The following is a 23,881-nucleotide window of genomic DNA, read 5'->3' on the forward strand; positions in this document are numbered from 1 at the left end:
ATAACCTTTTGTTGCCAACATAAAACATTTCTGTGATCCTCCACATAAGAATTTAATGCATTTCATTGACTCTCCAGGGCCTCATGTGATTTAAGATATAAAATCTTAAATTTTATGTTTGACAGTTGTGTCAAATGACATAGGCGTGTTCTTTTCCTACAAAATAAAAAGGCAATAATGTTCGGTTATGTCAAAAATGATATTTTATGCATGAATTTTATATTCTTCTATGGTATTTAGCCAAATAATAGCATGACAAATATTTATTCTGAGCAATAGGCTATGTCACAGGATAACAAGGATAATTATATTATTAAGGCAGCATATCATGTTTTCAAAGATGTTTTCTCATCACATTTTTGAGCTTTTGTCTGCATTTTTAAGCCTTTATATTTTACATTAGTCGCTGTTATTACATCTGTAAGCCATTCTAGCGGGATAATAATGGTGCATATTGATTAGGTCTTCTCCTAATTGATTTTGCTGGGTGACAGGACAAGTAATGCTTGCAGGTTTTATCAGTCCTAGCTGGCTAATTGAGCTAACATTAGCGCCATTAGCTGGCTGATAAAACTGTCTCTGGCTGACATCTTTATCTTTACAGCTGACGCGTTTTAAAATGAGAATGTCATAAAAGGTCTCATAAATATGCACTTGATGGCCACAAAAATGAGACTGCCTTTAGAGGCTACACCGCCAAGACTCAGAAACTCAATCAACCCAGTCGCCAGAAAAAATGCTGGCATTGTATATTTCTGCAAACTACAGACATGTTACATTTGCACATTATTATGTGGAGAATATGTTGAAACTTTATGTTTCTTTACATTTCAGCAATGTTAGTGTGCGGTTAGATTTAGACACAAAAAAAAACTTGGTTACGGTTGGGAAAATATCATGTTTTGGCTTACAATTACAAGTCAACTTTTCAACTTGTAGCAAATTTATTTCTAAAAAGTGACTAAGTGGCAAAGTTATCTGCCTGTCCACACCATCAGCATCCCCCCCCCCGTCTGCTGTGCAGTAGGTGTGGGACAGGAGGAGAGGAGACACTGCTTGCCTTGGGAGTTAAGTTGTTGTGAGGTTCTATGGTTACACTGACGCTATTGCCCTCTGGATTGGAAGCACAACAAAGTGCACGATACCCTTTCAGTCTTGACAACATCAACATTTCAAATGGGTCCCTTTGTACTTCCTGTTGGAATGTTTTGCAGTTGCATCCAATGACAGGAAGTAAACATGGACTCAAGCTATTGCCTAGCAATGCAATTCCAGTGAAACGCTCTATTGTATAAGTGCCATAGCTCTCAATCAAATGTTGAGGATTTTCCTATTGAACCTGATTCAGCAAAGGTTTAATGTCTTTGTTATTGTGCAAAAACCAATATGCAAATAAGCCCATTACATCATCTGGCAACTTTTAGCTTTTGGAGCTAGTGCTAGCTACTTTCATTGGGAAAGAGTTGGCAACACTCATGGCACTATCTAAGATTGAAAAACAGCAACAGGTTGCTAAAACACCCATGTTTGGTGGCTCTAAAGCAGCTGGAAACACAGCAATGACTTGGTAAAAAGAAAAGAAAACATTTGTTTGTTGGTCTTGAACAGTGATGTGCAGCTTGGCAGTCATCTTACATAGGTGGCACATCATTCACCATCGCCTCCACCTCCAAATGACAAAGTCAGCTCATATAATACGTCACTTTAGAAATGTTAAAATGATATGTACAAAACATACAAATGTAATGTGTCCATGGACTGAGGAACAAACAATGCCTACATTTTTGACTGGACTAAGTCAGTATATCCTCACCAGATGATCAGAGGACATGGAATTTAAAAAACACCATTGTTCTTGTATTGCAGTGTAATGCTAGCAGCGCTAAGTGTGATAAAATGTAGATTCAATTGTTATATCATTAGCCCTGACTGACTGCTTAGCTTATGTACTTGTTCAAATTGTCACTTTTGACATTAACATTACAAGAGAAAAGGTTTTTAAGATGAGAACTAACATGTGTAACGCAGTCTTGGTGAAGCTGGCTGGTTTTGGTGGAGTGTAAACTCCCACAAATCAAAGAGCTGGACAGAGCTTCTAACATTCACCTAAACTCTGATAGCATTCAAAACCTGCCTCCATACAGTCGTGAAGTCTTGGCCTTGGGTAGATAAACCCAATGTTTACTTCACATCCCCTAAACTTCTGAACTTGTTTTGCCAAGTATTTCTCTTGCTACAGCCCCATGCACACTTTGGCATCAGGTGAAACCCTGACAGACCTGCTGTGCCTATTACAGTTGCTAAGACACAACTGGCAGAGGAGAAGTCGATTGTCAGATTGCTTAACATCTGTACTGCCATTCAGATATGCAGAAACTAAGCTACTTAGCTCACTTAAAGCACATCTATCCCATTATAGAAAGGTGACAATAAGTTAATGGTACAGTGAATATGCATTGTATTGCTCAGGAAAATGTTACATCAGGCCAGTCAGGTAGGAACAACAGCCTCATTATCACAGCGGCCCCAGTCGGAATAGCCTATTAAGGATGTCACAGCCTGCGCTCGTACAGGTTGAGTTGGCTGCTGACTGGCTTACAAGTTATGAATGAATCAATTATTCAGGAAGCTATCTCTTTAATATGAGCATCCACTTTGGTGTAATGGCTTAAGGGTGCTTTGCAGATGCAGCAGATTTTGAAGGAGACTTGAGAAGTACATTAAGTAGCTCACAGACAGTCAGATGGAGAAGGGGCAGGTTCACCTTCGCTGCATCGTGAAGGATTTAAGGATTACAGGTTTATCAGGCAATGAATGTCTCACATCCGAATGGATAGGATTTTATGTGGTTTTTAGCTGTGAGAATTGTAATGAGCTTAAGTTTTCTAAGGACTGAGTGTTGCTTTTGTCTCCTCCTCTATAGCCTGTGATTACTGATGGTGGAAAAGTGACCTTTAAAGGGTCACTATTTTATCTGGATTTTAATATAGTGCTGGATATTCCTGCCTAAATCTGAATACACTGAAGGCGAACACAAGTGTGTTTACTGAAAATCTATCAGTAAACAGTCTTTCCGGGAGCTGTGTAGCTGTGAATCTGGATAATCTGTAGGTCATGCTGTCAACAGTTTTTACTGCATTCTATCAAAGAAAAAGTCAATATTGAAGTGTGGATTCCCGACCTGCAAATATTTACAAATGATGTTTGGGTCGGGTTCAGCCTAAAACTGATGAATATACTGTCTGTGTTGAGCTACTTCTTGAGTGCTGGGTTTGTTATTTATGTTACAACACATAGGCTATTTAAAATGGCAAATATTCATGTAAGTTAACATTAGCTAGCTAATGATGGAGGATGTCAAACAAAATTTGTCATCACCTAACCTTATCCAAAGCTTTGTGTACTTGCTCCAAAGACTCTGGCCTTTTTAGCCAAGAGCAGGCTTTGCTAGCAGAAAACATTGGAAGAAACAAAGTGGATGATATCCTCTTCCTTCACAATGACTCCAAATATGTCACAATGGTTGGATTATGTAAATAAGTCATTTTACAGCGGTTACAGTTCAGGAAGAGTTTATGGAGATAAAGACTTAGCATACAACAATAGTCGGCTAAAACTCAAATCTATTTATTTCTAACTGCTAATGACATTGCGTAATGTGTTTGTGTCGTATGTGCCTTTTGACGGTCATTTATGAGGTTCCGCGTTTATAATTATAGTATGCAGAAGGGGTGTCAAACATACAGCATGTGGGCCAGAACCGGCCCCCCCAAATGGTCCAACTGGGCCCACTAGATGACTATACTAAGAGGTGCAAGGTTTCAGGAGCAAGTTAAACCTGCTTTGCCTACTTCATGTAAAATTCTGCTTCAGAGGCTTTTCCACCCTGACCAGAATACAGTTCTGTGATATAACAATGAATGCTTATTGTGACCATGTTTGAAGATATTGTCAATCAGCAGTTCAAAGAATCTGTACCGACTGTATCACACCTGTATCTGTACCAGGAAACGTATGGATAAATGCAAATATCATGACAGTGACTGACTGAATGTGGAAAAACTGAGCCATATTTTTGAAATTCCACTTATATTTCTTAAGACATCTCAGGCTGTTCATCTGTTTTATAAAAGAATGAATGTCTACAGAATGTAGCTGTACTACTTTACATAAAAAGAAAGGGAAAAAAAATTGGAGCTGATGTTATTTATAGGTTACTGTGTGATGTTTAATTGGTCTGACCCATTTGAGGTCAAATTGGGCTGTATGTGGCCCATGAACTAAAATGACATTGACACTCCTGGCAAGCTGTAACCATGGTAATAATATATTAGCATGACAGGCAAAAACTCAGCGCTTTAATAATGTTACATTTACTGTGTCAGGCTCCAGTCGGGTTCGGGCATAAAAAACAGGTTGCTTCTCAGGTTTGGGTTGGGTTTCCCAGGCTGGGGTTGGGTTTGCACAGAGATATACAGCCCGAGGTACACTTAAGCAATATGACACAAGAGGGTGTGCTTTAACATCAACTGTGGCACAACAGTGATGCAGTCAGGACTGTGGCGCTTGCAGGTAATTTGAAATAAAGACCAAAAAATGTTTCAGATATATTAGCTTAACAAATATTGACTTCCAGTATGCTTATATTTACATATTCAGCTATATAATATTTTCAGGATTGTAAAGAGTTTTCCTATAGATTTTAGCCCATATACATGGATATATAGAGTATGCATGTGTCCAGTATATACCAAAGCAACAGCAGCAGCAGCAGCTTCATCTTCCTCCAACCATTCATCAAACTGAGTCCACTGTAAAAATCAAAGTTAAAAATTAAACGGTCCATTTTGTAGCAGTTTGGTAGCCTTCTGGTATTTCCTCTGGCACTGAAAACACTGCCATGGAAATGGTGGTGTAATATTTTTAGTGATAAGTCAGGTGTGCTGTTGCGCTGATTTGAGCACATTTTAAATGTCTTGTGGACCAATCAGATTGCCTGGTCAGAATTACTTGATGTATAATCTTCTCCATTCCAGACCTCCAGTGAGGTCTGTGGATTATATCTATCAGAGTATATACATTTAGAATTTACTTGTAGTTACATGAAAAAATAGATAACCATAAAAGTATAACTAATCATTTACATGCAATTTATATTCCAATTATCTCTTTGCAGCAGCCAAAGTGCTAAATATTACATCATATCCCCAACTATTTTAGCATTACTTTTCTTGAATGCATGACATATACTGCACATTTGCATCCTACACCCTCTCCTGGGGCTTGCATTCAGAGAATAAATTTGACAGTCTCTTAAGAAGAATATAGTTTCAAATTAGTGACGCTTTCTTAATTTTCTGTTATGTAACTCCAAACCTATTCTTAGACAGCTGTTACCTTATGTAGCCCAGTGTCCTCCTCATCTATTCCTGACAGACTACAAAGTTAGTGAGCTGTAATTTGTTCTGTTGGCTGTTAGTTGTGCTTTCCCAGCCAACGTGAACAACATGAAAAGAAGGCTGTGTAGCACCAAACAGCCAAGGCCCACAGTTGACAAGTGTAGTGATTAAGTCATTAGCTGCTTGAGTGGAGACGTATGTCAGCAGGCCCCCTTTAGATGGATAGCATCTCTTTGAAATGGTTCAATTCAGGCACCCTCCTTTAAGGATTTGGGACTGATTGTAAAGCCACTAATATGGACAGAAGCACAGATGGATTTGCATGTGCACAAAAAGAAACATGCACACATTTAACAGTCCCAAGAGCACATTCATGCAAACACAAAAATACACATTGCACAATATCCATATGTGTATGCCCATGCATACACACCACATACACACACGCACATAAAGGCACAAACAGATGTACCCACTGCACTGTGGCCACATTAGCAATGGGACTGTGTTTGCTCCATAGAGAATGTGCCCTTTGGCTACAACATCTGAGTGCCTCCACCTATATGTGACTTCTATAAATACAGTATACTACACACATACACACCCACAGAGAGACACGACAGTACTCACACTAATATGTTTACTATTCCACAGACCACACATCATCTTGCTTCGTATTGTGAGTCATGAAAAGAGGCACAGAGGCAACACACATTCACTCTTTGTGCCTTTAGACGCTTTGATGTTGGGCTCAGTTAGCCCCTTGCTGAATACGGACCCACACTCAACTGGGAGTGTAGGGGTCACTGCCAGCAACTGTTGGCTTGGCAAGGTTTCTCTGCCAGGCTTCATTAGCAGAGCTGGAGACAAAGTGTAAGAGCCAGCAGTTTCATGGAATATCAGCCCAGCTAAAGGGACAATGTTTGACTTCGGATGGTTTTAGGCTGATCATAATTGTAAGAAAGTTCTGCGTTGCTTGCACTGGATATGCTTCATATTACAGGAGAGATGCTATGATGCATAGATGAGAATTCAGTTTGCGTGGCATTGTACCAACACTATTTAAGCTGTGGAACGTGTGATGCTGTCAGAGCTGTGAACATTGCTAATAATAATATCAGCAACAAAAACAAAAAGAGCAAATCGCCTGGCTGGGATACAAACCAAGAAACACAAAGTTAAGAGTCTTAAACTTGGCATTCATCTTTCTCACGCTTTGTCATTTGCTCACTTAAAGGTGCTGTTACGTAACTCTGGAGAAAGACAGGTCATTGTTGAGTCTCATTCTCAGGTCGTCAAATACTGACGCTTTGGGTTGGTAGTCAGACTGAACCACCAATCCAAAGTGTGGTATTTGAAGACCCGGGAATGAGACGTATTTCCAGTCAACCGCTCATGGTGCGGCGTATGCAGTGATGTAGAGAGAGCTGAGCTGGAAGGCGGAGCTTTTGATTTACTGGTCCATCTACGTCCCAACCCTCACCTATGGTCTGGGTAGAGATCGAAAGAATGAGGTCACGGATACAAGCAACCAAAATGAGTTTCCTCCGTGGGCTGGCTGGGCTCAGCCTTAGAGATAGGGTAAGGAGCTCGGACATCCGGAGGGAGCTTGGAGTGGAGCCAGGGGTCAGTGGAGGTTGTTCGGGCGTCTGATCAGGTTCCCTTCTCGGTGCCTCTCATTAGAGGTATTCCGGGCACGTCCCAGTGATAGTCCCAGGACACACTGGAGGGATTACATATCTCATCTGGCTTGGGAACGCCTTGGGGTCCCCAAGAAAGAGCTGGGAAGTGGTGCTGGGGAGAGGGACATCTGGGGTGCTTTGCTCAGCCTGCTGCTCCTGCAAACCGGCCCCGGATAAGCGGATGAAAATGGATAGATGGATGGAATGGGACTCAATCAATCTTCTTCCTCCAGAGTTACATGCAGCACTTTTAACCTGTATTTTCCTATGTTTTGTTCTTGTTTTTACGTCTTTACCTCGTCTGTCTCATTTACACTCTCTATTGTTTGTTTCAGTATTGGACAGACATATACCTATCATGGAACGCAGAGAGCTACCCCGGGGTTCAAAACCTGCGCTTCCCTTCCAATCTGGTATGGGTCCCAGATATCCTCCTCTACAACAGGTAGGGTATACTTACAACTTTTAGCCCTGTTCTGTTGCCTAGTCTTGTCTTGTTTTATATCCTCTCATATTCTCTCCGACCTAAAGAGATACTTTGCTGATTCTCATTAAAGGCCTTCACCCCCTTTGCTGCCAGCACACGGAGCTCACTGCCTGCCAAAATCTGCCAGATGATGCAAAATGACGTGTTTCGCATCATCCGTCAGATTTTGGCTCATGGGCTGCTGATACACAGAAGCCCCTTGACACTGTTTTTCTGCACACACCACCCACACCAGCGTGACACAGACCTGGTTGAAAATGGGCAGAGTATTCCTTTAATACTACTCCAATCATTTCATTCCTTCACCAGCTACTTGAGTTCATTTTAAAGTTTTATTGATTTAATCTACTTTTCTACATTCTGAAGCTGGCTAGTCTGAATTACATAAAATATTTTATAATGTCACATTAATCTTGGCATAATAATGTAATTCTACTGTCCATATTTAATCTCTACTCCACAGGCCCTCAGAGTCTCTTTACTTGTGAACTGACAGAGTGATTCATCATTTCACCACACTGCATTTAAAATCATCCACACAGCGTAGTTTTACTCTTTCGAATGAGAATGGTTATTTGATAAAGTATACTGACGTTAAGGACGGGATGAAGAAAGGCAACTTATATGATGAAACCTCATTTTTGCTGATAATTATATCAATGGCTACTGGTGCCTGGCATGATCAGCACATTGGTTAATCTGTCACTGCTCCTACAGTTTCATTCTGCTCTGCATACTCTCCTTCATTTGTACTTATTTTTTCTGCCCTCCTCTCTTTCTCTCCCCCCCCCTATATGAATTTGTTTTCTATAATACACAGATGGACACTCTAGACTGTCTGGGCTCTGTTTACTCTATGACACAGTGGATGCAAATATTCCCCAGATGAAATTTCACTCTTGGTTACAGCCTCGTTTAATGAGGTGATTGAGCCAATTCCCTCTGGGAGGACATAAACCATAACTCCCAGGGGGCTTTGCATCTGTTGCCTGCAATGGGCAGTAGGAATTAGATGACTGAAAACAAAATGTCAACAGATTTCTGTAATTTATCTTTATTTGTATGAAGTATTTAAGTCATTTCTTTTAGTCCTTTATTTAAGACATCACCATGTGACTTCATCATGTTTGTAGAGATGATTCACCCTCATATTAAGCTCTACAGGTCTTATTGAAAACATTCCTGTGGAGCTCATTTCTTTTAATACCTTTGTCAAAGAATTACGGTAAAAAACAGAACTAATGGTTTTTGAACAGCTCATCGGTCCCTTTGATTCATAGGTCAGCCTAACTGAACCCCTTTCCTATTCAACCTGCTCAGCCATTTTGGCAAGATGAGTCTGCTGTGCCTGTTCAAATAAAATAGGTTGCTAGGTGTTTCTGTGATTGATACTGACAATGTAATCTGGACCAGCTCAGTTCCTGAGAACGATTCAAGGATCTCTCAAGTTTGCCTCTAAGTAGCTTGATCATGTACCCGTGTCAATTTTGTTTTTCAGGCTTTCTGTGCACTTTAAAAAACATGTCAGAGTTTGTCCTGAAAAACAAGTCATCTTTACACATTTATTACAGACCGTCGCCTACATGGTAAACAAATGACGTCCAGAACATTTACCGTCTTGCTCAACAGCTGTGACATACTGAAAAACAACAAGAAATACCCAATGTGCCTCTTACATGGTACATTCTGTGAAATCACATGACCTTGTCTGGCACATGTGAGCGATACAGGTCTTAGTTCATGCTGGAAAAGTTTCATATGAGGGTTGCTGGAAGAAATGTACAGCTCAGTTATGGAATCTGTTACTTGATATGGATGAAAGTAGGTTGATGAGGCACATTTTTATCTGGGATAAACAAAGTAAAGATATAAGCACAGTGTTTTGCAGCTCTGGGTCTGGTGAGGCTTTTTTTTTTTTTAAATGAAAAGCATTGATTTGTTTAGAGAATCTGTGTGCCAAGGACAAAGGACAGTGGGCTGACGATATATGGACAAAACCAAAACTGCATACTTTTACAATGATACAAACCGAATATGTTATGGAAAATTATGTTGTATATAATTTGTCTAAAAAGCAAACAAGAAAAAACACAAATCTCTACATGCTAGGTTGAGGTCTGTCTAAACAATATTGAAAATTAGATCAATTTTGTTTACTGCTGGCCTTTTTATTGTGAAGTGCACAACGTGATTTTGTAAATATATTAAATTCACAAAAGACGGAAATATCTGTTCACATTTGAAACATAGAACTTAACCAGTCATCTGGAGAAACCCTGGGAGAGAAGAAAGAGGGCTCTTTATTGAGATAATCTGTAACTGTTTGGTAGTTTCTCCTGTGTGCTGTTCATTTGGGATACTGTCTTTTTTGTACGTTTGTTACGATTTTTATTGATTTGTGTTTCTTTATATTTCTTTTTTCCACTTCCCACTTTTTGTTTTGTTTTGTACGTTCAAGACCGGAAGATGGTTGTGAAATAACAGTGTCTTGTAATGTTAAGTTATGTAGGTTAGGTTTTAGAAAAGAAACATGGTGACGAACACCAGTCTCCTGAGGTAAAGTCCTTTGATTTGTTACCTATCCACCACCCCAACCTGTCTCCCTTCAGGGACCGCTTCTGCTTTTACTTCCATTGGCACATTCGTCAAGTGATCTCAGCCTTCCCAAATACATGGGTTATACACAAATTACTGGCTCATGATTACATGGGAGTTGTGCTAATTTTGGTGCATTACTTTTTGTAGGAAAACATACCAACAGTGCATGAGAAATGCCTGATGCTTACCTTGCACAGAAGTCTGGTCTTTTTATCTTTAAGTTTTTATCTTTTGGCTCTTGAAGATTCCATTTGTTATTTCTGTGCCTGTAACAGAAAGATAAAGTAATGCATTAGATAAAATGCAATAACAGGGAAAAAAATCAGATTCTGTACAGTCATTTATCAGGTTATTGCAATGGCAAGCATTCTGTATAGTTTCACACAGTAAATACAGTTATGGAAGCTGATTGTTACTTCAATGAGGACCGCCATACTAAACATAAATCACATTATAAATGTGCATGGGAATACCACCTGAGTAAATACTAAAGCGGTGTTTGTCTGGCGCTGTTGCATATGTGAGTGAAACTGCTTTTTTATAGTGCCGCTTATGGTAAAAGGCACCCGGGGAGAAAGGTTGTGTGATTATTGACCATTATTAAACCGTCAAGCTCCAAGAGAGGGTATTTAACAGGGGAGTAAGATGTCTTTAATGCATCAATCCTTTTCACGCCTCCTCAGAATCACACACACACCCACACTTAAAGAATCACACTTGTAATGTGGGAAAAATAACCTGATACATGGCAGGGTTGATTGATGGCACCGGCTTTTCAGCTGTACCCTCAAGGTGACTGAGGATTCTTTTATGGGATGGTAGCGACAGATTTCTCACTTAGTGTGTGCACGAGAGATGGAGAGGAGGAAAAGAGAGGTTTGGCTATCTAACAGGGATGATACAGAACATTAAGCAGCTTACGGTGGGGATCAGTGATCGCTAATGATAACAACAATATAGTCCTGACACAGACGCAGATTGAAACTGACATTCCTTATGCATGCAGTATAAATCATCAGTAAAATCATTCGTTTCTATTTTTATGAAGTTGGAAAGCAAGCGAGAAACGGGATTAAAATTATGAGATAAGGTGAACTTTTACTGATACCCACCTGGAAATTAGGTTGTTGCAGTAGCATGACTTCAAAAGACAAAAAGTATAAGAAATACAAACATTGTAAATGTAGTAAAACAATTAAGCTGTGAAAGTATTTTGAATAAATATCAGGAAACCCCTCTGAGTATTGTCACGTGGGGAGGCGTGAGGATAATGTTGCAAAAGCATTCATGGTGGTTTTATGGTTTTCCCCGTTAAAGGGGTTTTTCTGGGGAGTTTTTCCTTATCCGCTGTGAGGGTCTGAAGGACAGAGGGATGTCGTTTGCTGTAAAGCCCTGTGAGGCAAATTGTGATTTGTGATATTGGGCTTTATAAATAAAATTGAAAATTGATGGTTGTTTACCAAACAAATGATGGGAATAGTTGTGTAAGAAATAGAAAAGGAATTTCAGAGAGAAGTTCAAAAACATTGGCTCCTTTTTCTCTCTGCACAGGTGACCAATCACACCATGAAGTGCTTGTTGATATCATATTGCTGGTTTCAGAAAGTTATATAAATTGTCGGACAGAGCATCCCCAATTCTGACGTTGGTAAGGTATGAAGGGAAAGGGGTTTCCAAAGCTATCTAACTATCTGAAAAGCAGTTGTGACTTGGTATACTGGTGCCTTAAAGCCACATTCAGAGCAACTTCAGCCCTGCATGACAAAAACACATCCTCCTCATTAATTTGAATGAGGACAGTGCAGTGATGCAGTTTGGGTGCCAATGCAAAGGGCTCTGGTGAAAAACAGGCAGGGTCATCCAGCTGGACTGCAACCCAACCTCATTTGGCGAGATGCTGTGGTGGCCAATCAAATACAGGCATGTGTTCTTTACTGGTAGATTACTTTCTACTTTCTACTGTTTACCTCACAGTCACTGTACACAGTACAATGACACATTTAAGAGCAGTGTTTGGATTGAGCACCCTTGCCTGGGATGCCCTGCTTGAGCCAAGCCTGAGAGGGGAGCTTGCAGGCGTACTTTGTGAGCCCATCTCCTGTTAAGTTAGATATAGAGATCTGGTGCTTTGACAGACCCTATTTACAACTGGTATTAACATGCATCCTGGGTGATAGGATTACAAGTGGCGAGCTTTAAGTACAGGCGTGAATGCACCCAGTCTCTCTGCATATGGCCACATTCATTCAGCAGATTGTATGCTAATGTTTCCCGAGCCACACTGAAGGACAACCTACTTAGCTGATGCCCTTGCTTATCCGACTGTTGCTGGGGTTACATAGGTTGGTTAAATGCAGTGTTGAAGGACCATTCCCGGAGCTGCTCTCCTAGCAGTGAACAGTCAGTTCAACATCTGCCTTATTAGCTCCATCTAACAGAGCAGCAGCTGCTAAGCAGTCTCAGCTAACTCACCTCAACACTGAAACAGGTTGACTCTGTCAGGCTGTTCTCATGCACTGTTTTCCCATGAAAAGTAATGCACTAAAATTCATAGATATCCCAGGTAATGATAAATCAGTAATTCCTGCATAACCCACACATTTTAAAAGGCTGCAGTCACGTGACCAATGTGCTGATGGAAATAAATAACTTTATGTGAACTCATTTTAAGGTTTGTCCCCATCGCGATTTTTTCACTCCACACACACTAAATCTAACCACAGTAACTTTACTTGCCCAAACCTAATTTCCGTAAATTTGTGTTAATTATGTAATTTTACGTTAAGAACATGACGTCATTCATGGCGTGCTAATTTGTAGGATATCATACAAACTGTTGTGTGTGCATTTTCTTAGGATATGATATGAACCATTGTATGAGGACTCATTGATAACTGTTAGATAGTGTTAGCTGTGTGATGCTAACAGTTAGCCCTGTGTCACTGTGTGCGGTGGCAGACTCTCACCAACTGTCCCCAGCGCCAAGCTCACACTCTTGCAACAATATTTTCCGAATGACATTGAATGAAATGATGTACATGTAAGGGAGATCTAATGGTGAAGACACATTCTAATGTGTACTGTGAACAGAAAGACCACGAGCTGTCCACTTGTGATCCGACCCAAGATGAATGATCATACCAGGTGTGAACAGGTAGCCGCAGGGTTATGGCTAGAAAGAATCCATCTTGTGTAAATATGATATCATGTACCCGTTGTAATCGGAGCGACTTGGGGGGGATAGAAAAAACTTGGAAGGGCTTGGTATATTTTGAGGATGAAAGGTCTGACTGTTGTTAATGCGTATGCAGCAAACAGCAGCTCAAAGTATCTGATCTTCCTGGAGTGCCTGGGTGGGCCTCAGAAGAGGATGCCGCCTGGGGAATTCGTAACAGACATATTGTTTGATCATATGGTGGTTCATACAACAACACCTTAGGCCAAAGATCAATGATCAACTTTGATGTTATTTCATTTGCAGAGAATTTGCAAAGCTATGCATTTTCCACTATGCATGTAATCACTATAGGAGATTTAGGATTGTCTGTTCCTTCAGTTTAGCTTGGAGAGACAGGGTAGTCTGTCCAAGTTAGACAAGACAGTTTGGACATGAAGTGCTGTAAAGCCGGACTGGTGGGGGATACAGGAGGTAGACAGCTGTATGTTTTGTATGTGCCCATGTCAGCACTGCAGCAAACCTAAACCCATGCCAGATTAATAATATAGGAACCATTTGTCCTGTCCCCGGCATGATTTTGAATATTTCACCATCTCCAGACACTTGGGAAGCTGTGACACAAAGGGACGGAGTTTTCTGCTTTCATTTTATTTTTTATGTAAATAATGGAAGCCATCTCACTGTTGCGCTGCTGTCTGTACATGTAAAGATGATTTCAATTGTGAACTGGTACAGACTGTACAATGCTGTCTTTTCTGACCTCAGCTGCATATCTTGATGATGATATTTTAACATATAATGTAACAGTGTTTCACAGGCAAGAAATGTCAGTGTGGGTGATGCAATTTAATTGAGTGAGTGGATGTTCTAATGTGCTAAAATTGTATTCTTTAGGGCTTTGTGGGTGTGTAGCAGCACCCTTACAGATATGTGCCCATTTTGTGGACCATCTTGTCCTCAGGTTAAGCAGGTTATTACATGCTATCATGCCGCGATGGCTGGTTTTGATTCCAGCCCAGTTGCCAACAGAAAATTTTGGCTTTTTACATTTCTGCAATCCCCAATTTCAATGCGTAGTATATGAGCTGACTTTTTCATCGGAAGGTGGAGGGGATGATGGATGGTGTGTTACCTTGGCAAGACAACTGCCAAGCTGCAGACCACTACAGACCATGTTCAAAACCAACAAACAACAAAACCAGTTGTTTTTTAGCAAATTGTGGCTACATTTTCAGCAGCTGTTTAGCCACTAAACTTGGATGTTTTTTAGCAACATGATGCCGAGTTTCCATCAGTGATAGGGCTGCAAAAAGCAACCATTTCTTGCTGAGACATCGCTGCGATTTCTGTGGAGACTGTGCCACAAAAATAGTTGTTTTTTACGGAGACATCGCTGCGTTTGCTGCCAGCATTACAGCACCAAAAGCGGGTATTTTGAGCCAAAAAATGATTTTTTCCTAATCACAAGCAAATGGTTTTGGTGCCTGAACCTAACAACATGTTAACAACAGTGTTGTTGAGAGGTAAAGAAACAATAACCTGCAAATGTAACATATTCGTGGTTTGTAGAAATGTACAATGCCAACATTTTGCAACTGGGTTGTGTTTTAACCTTGAAAGTCTGTGTGTGTGTCGTCATGGCAAAACGTGGTTCTGGAGACACCTTTATAGCAGGAAGCAGTTTTTATCAGGTGTGTCTTTGTACAAATTTTGTCACAGCGATAGCATCACAAGTGTGCAAGATGTAGCCACGAAACTTTACAAGTGTGTAGTTGAGGTCAAAATAAAGGCTAAGAAGTGTGATCTGAGCTAGGGAGTGTGATGCAGGGAAGTGGCCACTACCACCCCTACTTAACATTTAGAGGTACACGTCTACCTCGGATTTTCTTTAATAGTTTCTCTTGACTTCTCTGAGCTTATACATTTGGCAAGATCTATTGCTTTGAAAGTAAATGGCTCCACATTTTTACACGTGTCTATTGTTTTTTCATTCAATGGCTTACATCTAAGAAAAAGATGGTTAAGCTATTGAAGAATTCCTTTGAGGACAAAAGGACTCCATTGGAATTCAACACCTTGATCATGCCCTTATCTTTCCATGTGACATATGTTCCACCTGCTTAGTGATGTGATTAAAATGTAGCTTTCACATCAAGACACCTGGTGAAGCTCATGTGTGCTACCATTTTAAGGTATATACATATATATATATATATATATATATATGTCTCTACATTTGTACAAGGTTCACCAAACAGTTTGAAAATGCTCGTGCTACACAGCTAATGTATGTGTTGGGCAGATGTATTCCAAATACCATTACAAGGCTAAATGCTAATTTTGCTCATTTATTCTCGTCAGTGAATAAGAGTAATTACAGCTGCTTCGAAGTACTCTCACAGCCTCTTTGTTTTTCCACCCTCTGCTAAGTGAAAAGAGTGATTAGATTTAGATTATTGATGTAGCGGCTATAAATCTGCATTGGGTAAAGCCTTGTCCTGTTATTGGCCTCCTGGGCTCGTTCCCAACTCACTTAGCTTAAATTTATGTTCTACCTGTCCAACAAAAAGCCTTCAGGAGGAGTTTAGACATGCCCCTCACATTCTCCCACTGCTCCCAGTCTCATATTGTTAGTGGTAGATATGTACTAATGGACAATAATGGATGATGGCATGAGTCAGGGTGTTTTGTCTGGCTCTGGATGTGTGCTCATATAATGTTTAAAATGATGAGTATATGTCATTCGGAGTTTCTATGGGGGTCACAGCATACTGAGAGGTATTAAAAAATATCATGCTTGTTCTGAATAAATTGATACATGTTCAGTTGCTGTCGTATAAAGGCTTTTACAGCTTCTGCAAAGGATGTCCTATTTTGTTTTGTCTGCCATGCCAGCAGCTCTATAAGGCTGTACTGTGCTTTGAGCGAAATAGCCAAATTAAATTGTGATGTGTTGATGACACTAGAGGTCAGGAATCAACAAGAAATTACAGTTCATGTTGAGGAGGACATTAATGAATGTAGAAATCCATCCAATAGTTGTCAATATATTTAATGCAAAACCCCAAATGTCAACCTGCTGATGGCGCAAGAGGAAAGATCAGTGGATCACCAAGGATACACCAGAACTGGCTGAAAAAATGTGAGCATTGTACGTTTCTGCAAACCACAGATACATTACATACATGTTACATTTATGTTGTGGATACACTGAAACCTTGTTTCGTTATTGTGTGGTTATGTTTGGGAACAAATACCACTTGGTTATGGTTAGGAAAAAAATCATGTTTTGGCTTAAGATACCCAGTTTGGGGGGCACAGTCCCAACTTCATCACCACAGTGATGTCTTGACAAAAACAACCACTTTTCATGGCTCTATCTCTGATAGAAAAAACAAAATGGGTTAATAAAAAACACCCACGTCTGGAGCCTAAAAAGGCTGCTGGAAACACAGCAATGACTTGCTAAATCACAATCACTTTTGTTGTTTGTTGGTTTCAAACAGTCAGATGGTCTGCAGCTTGGCAGGCATCTCGCCAAGGTGACGCACCATCCACCATTCCCTCCACCTCCGGATGATAAATTCATCTTATATAAGACATTAGTTTAGAAACATTGATGTGATATGTATGACAAGGTGCAAATGTAACATATTTGTCGTTTGCAGAAACATACAATTCCAACTTTTTCTTCCAATGACTGGACTGAATATATCTTTTATTTACCAGGGACTTCTTTACAAAAACGCATTGCTAAACGTTCAGTAGCTGTTGAGATATTTCTGTCCAGGCAAAAATGTTGAATTACAGCCTGAATTGATCAACTGAAATTGCGATCGTTAGAGCCACTAGCATGGCTAAAATGTACCTTACAGATTTTATAAAGCATGGTGAAAGGCAGTTTATGCACAAAACATACACAGTATTTTTTTCTTGGATTCCTTGATTCGTAGGCCAAAGTTATTCTGCCTAACAGATTGTATGACATTTTTTCTGGCATCAAAAATATGTATGACAAGTATTTCTGTTTTTATTCGGTCACCGTATTCTTGAAGGTGTGGAAAATTTAGATGACAGATCCACATAGTGAGTAATCTGTAGCCACAATGGAAAGATATGCTCTGTAAGTGCTCTTTAGTTGACAAATACTAGCAGTTGAATGCACTTCTTAGGTTCTTTGAAGTTCTTGTTAAAGGCATTCAATTAGCCAGGACTGGATTTGTAATATTTCTGACATGCTGCTTTTTACAACAGTGAATGCAGAGAGATACTTTATATCTAGCAAGAAAGAGTCCTCAACATTTGTAATTATAGTCTAAGAATGGCTGTCCTTTGATATGTAGAGTCCTTTGTTGTAATGTTCAAGGGATGATTTTTGTTCCTGTGTGAAATGTGTAATTTTGTGATTATGATGTCTGTACTTTGCTTTTTGGGTGTACATAATTCCTGTCTGCTTGAAGGACGTCTCGATGGCAGACAACCATGTTTGTTTAAGATGATCAGTAAAATTAAACACTGTCTGTCTGGATCTACACAAATCCCCATTGTCTCTACCTCTCTCTGTCACCTTCACTTACTGTTTATGGTCTGTCTTTTTCTTGGTATTTCTCTAGAACTCCTATTTTCCTTGATTTGGGAGCTTTTTCTTTACATGCTGCGATACATTATCCATTCCTCTCTCTCCGTAGTGCTGATGAGAGGTTTGATGCTACGTTCCATACAAATGTGCTGGTAAATGCGTCCGGATCCTGCCAGTACATCCCACCAGGTGAGACATTCAAAATATATTCTCTCTCACTAATGACCCACTTTCAATTCATTTGCATTAGCTTGATCTTGTCACTGTATTACCATTACTTATAGTTGTTCTGCAGTATCCTCACCACCATTAGCAGCCTTTCACATCAAAACTGTTTTGATCATTGTGGTCATCTTTAGGAACACCGACATGGTCACTGTCATTATCATCATCATCATCATCATCATCATCATCACTGTCATCATTCTCCTCCTCACTGTTTTCTAACTCACTGACTGAAATGTTGCCCATTGTTTTGGTGATTTTCAGATACAAAGAGGTGTCAAGGATAAAACAGGCCAAATATTGAGAAAAGTGAAAGGTTTATAGGCACCAATGTTTCATATAACCAATCTTTTCTAAATTAAAATGTCTAAAAACGACCTGCATTTTATATTTTGTTGAGGTCACTCACATTATCCCAAATGTTTCCATTAATGTTCAAACCCAGAGAAATCTGTAGTTTTAATATAGGACACAATCCATTTCATCACCTGTTAGGGGGTCATATCTCCTTTGCGCATGCTTCAGGGTTGTGGCTGTCATAAACTGACTTTTATCCAGTTTTAAGCCACATTTTTACATTATACTTTTTAGATTGTGGTCGTTTTTGGCTATATGTTTCAGCTGGCTGAAGGATTTTAATTCATCAGATGTCTGGATCTTACATTAGCAGAGAAACTCACTGAACAAACATCAGCAGCAGTTTGACTTCAGCCCCTTAAGTACCGAACAGCGTAGGAGAAACACTAATTTTTTGAAGTGGAACTGCTTTATTCAGTATTTTTACTGGTTTAAATCACTGGGTCGGTTTGTTTTGGAGAGCAGTAAATCTCTGTGGATGATTTGACTCCTGGTAAAAAGTTATCGTGGAGGAAATGTGAGCATACATTAGCGGGAGCTGAGCTAGTAGCCCCTCCACAACAAGCCAAACTGCTTTCTTCTCTTTCCAGTTTAAATCACTGGGTCTGTTTGTTTTGGAGAGGAGGAGCACTCAGCGGATAATTCAGCTCACGGTAAAAACATCCTGAACAATGAACACTGACGGAATCCTAGTCGGGAGAAACTGACTGCATTGCTCTGTCTTTTGTTTTTGTTTTGATTGAGACCCCTAGCAGCAGAAAATTACACATTGTCATTTAACGGTGTGTCAACTACATTTCAATGCGTCTCTTATTGTAGGACCTGCCACAAGGTGAACACTATAGAAACAACAGTTATATGTGTACGTCTAAAAACATTCGCATTTCAATCAAATTTAACCCTAGATTTCTGACTTTTGCTGATTACTCTGGTAACTTTTTAAATGAAAGTGCTCAAAGTATGTCAAACTGAAAAATAAAACCAAAAATTAAGGTATTTTGGTGGACAATTTGACATTAAATGACACTGAAGTGTTTCTTGATCAACAGAACCAGAAACACTTTTGCCTGTTGGTCACTGGCATGTTTTGCTCCAGTCTCTGAGGCTTGAAAGAGTGAAATGACTCCTACTGAAATGTACTAGTTACTTTAGATTTTAAACATATTAAGCAAATCACACACCAAAATAAGTGTTAAGCGCTTCCCTTTAGTAACTTCCCTCAACACTTCTCTCTAGGCATCCTGAAGAGTACCTGCTACATCGATGTGCGGTGGTTCCCCTTTGATGTGCAGAAGTGTGACCTCAAGTTTGGCTCGTGGACCCACAACGGCTGGCTGCTGGACCTCCAGATGATGGATGTGGACATCTCGACCTACATACCAAACGGGGAATGGGATCTAGTAGGTAAGTGGAAAAACAGACAGGCACACTCAAACATATTCAGGTGGATAACAACAGTAAAACAAAATAAAAATGAAATCTAAGATATGACCGTCCTTCAGTTTCTGTCTTGTTATAACACAACATATTTACCCATATTGCTTTTATGAAATGTGTGTTTATTTTTCTGACAGGATAATATCAGAACAAATGTATCAGTCGTCGCAGAGAAAGCTTTTAGTGGCTGTTTACTGAAGTAAATGTCAAAGCAGTGCTGTCAGACACTAAATATTTTGGTGATCATTTGGTATGGGTAAATATGAGTGCAGAAATCAATGTAAAATAGCTGCATGGTGACATTCGAGGGATAAAGATAGGGTGTGAGAGCTGATATGATGAATGACTGACACCACCTCCAATATCTGGAGGATATGTTTGCGATGCAAATTGTAAAAACCTTCAGGGAATCTGAAAGACTAACAGATTCTGAGACAGACAGACACTTTAAACATTAGCTAGGCCCTCCAAGTCATATTCCAGAGAGGCAGACAACCAGTCAGCATGACACAGCTCTGACAGCAGGTGATTCAGCGATGTCGACTTCCATGTAAAACGCTGCTCTCACTGACACTTCCCTGTCTATCAGTTCTGCTTAAAGATAGGCTGGAGAATGTTTTTTATTGCAGCAGTATCCACACAGTTTCCTCTTGAACTCTTACACATCTTGCCCTTGATTATATATATTAATGTGTAAGTTGATTTCTTTGGATGATTGCTACCTAAAGAGCAACTTGTGTGAGAATTATGGGACTAAAGGTTGAGTGGCTCTCATGGTGTAAAACAAGTGGTTTTAGCACAATAGAATTTTAAAGGAACAGTTTGACATTTTTGGAAATACACATTTGTTTTTTGGTGGGAGATAGTTGGAAAGACTGATACTACTCTTGTGCCTGTGTGGTAAATATGAAGCTACTGCCAGCTGCTTACATTAACTCAGCATGAAGACTGACAACTGGGGGAACAACCTAGTCTGGCTAAAGTGAAAATAACAATTTGTGTTTCTATCAGGGCCCAAGAATGCTGCTCAGCCTTGGTTTTTAATGAAGTGCAAACAAGGTCAATTATGACTTGTTCTATCATGAATTTTTGATTCATGGAGGTTTTATACTTGTAAAACTTTCCTCAAGCTGAGAAACGCAATTTAAAAATCTGTGATGTTATGTCATGTCTATAAGCCGAGTGAGGAGAAACACTACTGCACATATCTAGGAGGTCACATATCGCGGAGGATTTTTTTGGCACATGCGTCAGATGAGCAGTTCCATTGGACTGATAAGGCGCCATCTTGGGAACCTAGTTATAATTATACATCCTGGGTTTTCATGGGGTTAGCCCATGGATGTATTAAGAGACCTGGACAAAGTCTTGGAGGCGGGACTCTGTTTATTCCTATGAAAGTTGCTCAGTGGCACATGAAGCCAAAAACACTTTGAGTGAGAAATTGCCCAGATGATCAGTGCTGCTTCTGCATCATTGGACCCATAGAGAAAGAGACCTACTAGCCAAGCCGGCTACTTCTGATTTAGCACTTCGCTAACTTGAATTAAGATAACATGATTCAATCTTGCAGCTCTGCTAGACTTTCCAAATGTTATCAGACCCAATGGATTAAATCCTAATAGTGTAACAAGTCATTAAATTGATATACAGATGTCTCTTTACCAATATAAGTTTATGGGAAAAATGTTTTTTTTTTGGGCCACTACGAAAATTAGCTTCAAAGCCCAGAGCGCTTCCTGATGGCCTGGGTTAGCAGCAGTAGCTTCCCAAAGGTTTTGCTAGTTTTTTGATGGCCTTATGATGACAACACAACTCCATGAAGTCACTGCTTTGGAGAAAGATTGTGTTCAGAATTGCAAACTGACATGCTGCCTAAGGCTGCGTAAACATTCAGTCTGTATGTACTATCATACTGCCTACCCGATGAACAATTAAGGGTTAGGGTTACTAACAGACTGTTTACACTTAAGTTAGCTCAAGCAAAATAGTAATAGTCATAAGACTGCATCACATGATTGACAGACGCTCTGACCTGTCCAGCAGCTCTCACATCTCCAAAAATGTTGCAGCAGGTTTCCAGACAGGCATTATTTGGATAAACTGGCCTCATATAAGAAAGCTCAAGTGTTACTTTCAATGCATTGTGGGACAGTTGAGTATGTTCAGTAAGCTCACGCCACATAGTCATAAATTGTTGCTAATCAAGTATGTATCTGGGTATGTCTTGCATATACAAAATCCACATACTATGCAGCTGGAACATTATATGCTTAATTTGACATCCTGCTTAGTATGAATAGTATGTTAGTATCTGTCTTCAGCTTCATATGTACTGCACAGACAGAGTGGTATCTACCTTCTCTTTTATTTCAACAAGGGAGCAAATAAGTGTGTTTACTTTAACATTACAGTTTACAAAAACAGGATTCTTCGCAGCTCAATTCATTTTTATTTGTGTCTTTTACCGTGATCCTTTCGTAGTCCGAGTTTCTTTTGTCTCTTCTTATGAAACAAAGGAAGACAGAAATGGTTAAGTTCAAGATAAGATTCTAAAGGTAATATAAAGCTAATAAATCCTGCTCATTTCTTTGTTTTCTTTCTTCTCCCCTCATTTGTTTTTTGTTATTTTTCTCCCCTCGTTCTCCCCATGTGGAAATGAAGTGCTCACATCATCTTTAACTCAAGTTTGGGTGTTAATCAGAGGCCAACAGTATAATTCACATTCACACACAAATATACTTAAACACAAAGTGAGAGTACCCAGCTGGCTGGAAGAATGGAGGGGCGTGTGTGTGTGTGTGTGTGTGTGTGTGTGTGTGTGTGTGTGTGTGTGTGTGGGGTGACAGCTGGCCTCGGGATGGTTCACTTAATTCAGGCACGGTCAGGCGGCAAGCTGGCCAAGAACACACACTGTCCTGGTGCCTTAGAACATTCCCATGCCCATGCCGGCGTATGTATCTACACACACACACACACACACACACACACACACACACACACACACACACACACACACACACACAGGATGTGGTGGATGCATCTGCAGGTCTGCAATCCATCAAATTAATAGATGGTTAACAAAGGCTATTTCTCTTCAGCGTTTAAATGAAATTAAATTGAATCCATGCAATTAATTTAAATTGCATTTCTATAGGAATAAACAATGTTTACACACACACACACACACACACACACACACACACACACACACACACACACAGTCTGGGCTTTTTTGAGTAGTGTATTTTAATTATATCACTGATTACATTGAACCAGGCCTCATTCAGAATCAGTAAACACTTGAACTTGTGAATGGCTGATACAGCTGTATGATGAGGCTCCATTACTCCAAACACTGATTTTTGACTTCGAGCCACAAATGAGTCTCCCTCCTTCTTTCTCACACAGACACACACAAAACACACACAATTCACTGATTGTGGCTTTTTAATCAAGGGGAAAAGATAACACTTTGAAATGACTGCGCTATGAAATCTATCAAAGTCCTGCTTTCCAATCTTCCTACACGCACAAATGCACACAAGTTTTACACGCAAGGACTTTTTTGCATCTGACCAGACCAAGGTGACATTGTTTTCTGTTGTTGATCTGATGGAAAAGGCAGATTAGTCTTGTAAATGTGAATATGCCGGCAAGACAGATAAGGGCATGGTGATGAGTATTAGGGATTAATAAATGATTTAGGATTGTTTTGCAGGGATAGTGGGGTAATTTAAAGTTGACACAGAGTTTAATAAGCTTCTTGACAGGTCTTGACAGTTTCTCCTGCCCAAGCAGTGCTCATCATTCTAAGTACAAGCACGTAGGTCTTGTGACTCAGGTCCACTGATTGTTCCTCTGGTAAACACAAAAAATGGAGTACATGTATGTGTGCATGTATAATATGCCCATGTTCAAATGTGAGGATTAAAGGAT

At 39.9% G+C, this 23,881-nt stretch overlaps 1 protein-coding gene across 2 annotated transcripts in view; it reads left to right on the top strand.

Annotated features, from left to right (window-relative positions):
• LOC125886115 (neuronal acetylcholine receptor subunit alpha-7-like) overlaps positions 1-23,881 on the top strand; it is a 58,461-nt gene that overhangs the window by 26,470 nt on the left and 8,110 nt on the right. For both annotated transcript variants that reach the window (XM_049572063.1, XM_049572064.1), the window contains 3 exons: positions 7,417-7,526; positions 18,033-18,112; positions 19,742-19,909. In XM_049572063.1, coding sequence (XP_049428020.1) covers positions 7,417-7,526; positions 18,033-18,112; positions 19,742-19,909 — 358 coding nt within the window. The remainder of the gene's footprint in view (positions 1-7,416; positions 7,527-18,032; positions 18,113-19,741; positions 19,910-23,881) is intronic.

This window comes from Epinephelus fuscoguttatus, linkage group LG3, assembly GCF_011397635.1.
Source record: "Epinephelus fuscoguttatus linkage group LG3, E.fuscoguttatus.final_Chr_v1".
NCBI lineage: Eukaryota > Metazoa > Chordata > Actinopteri > Perciformes > Serranidae > Epinephelus > Epinephelus fuscoguttatus.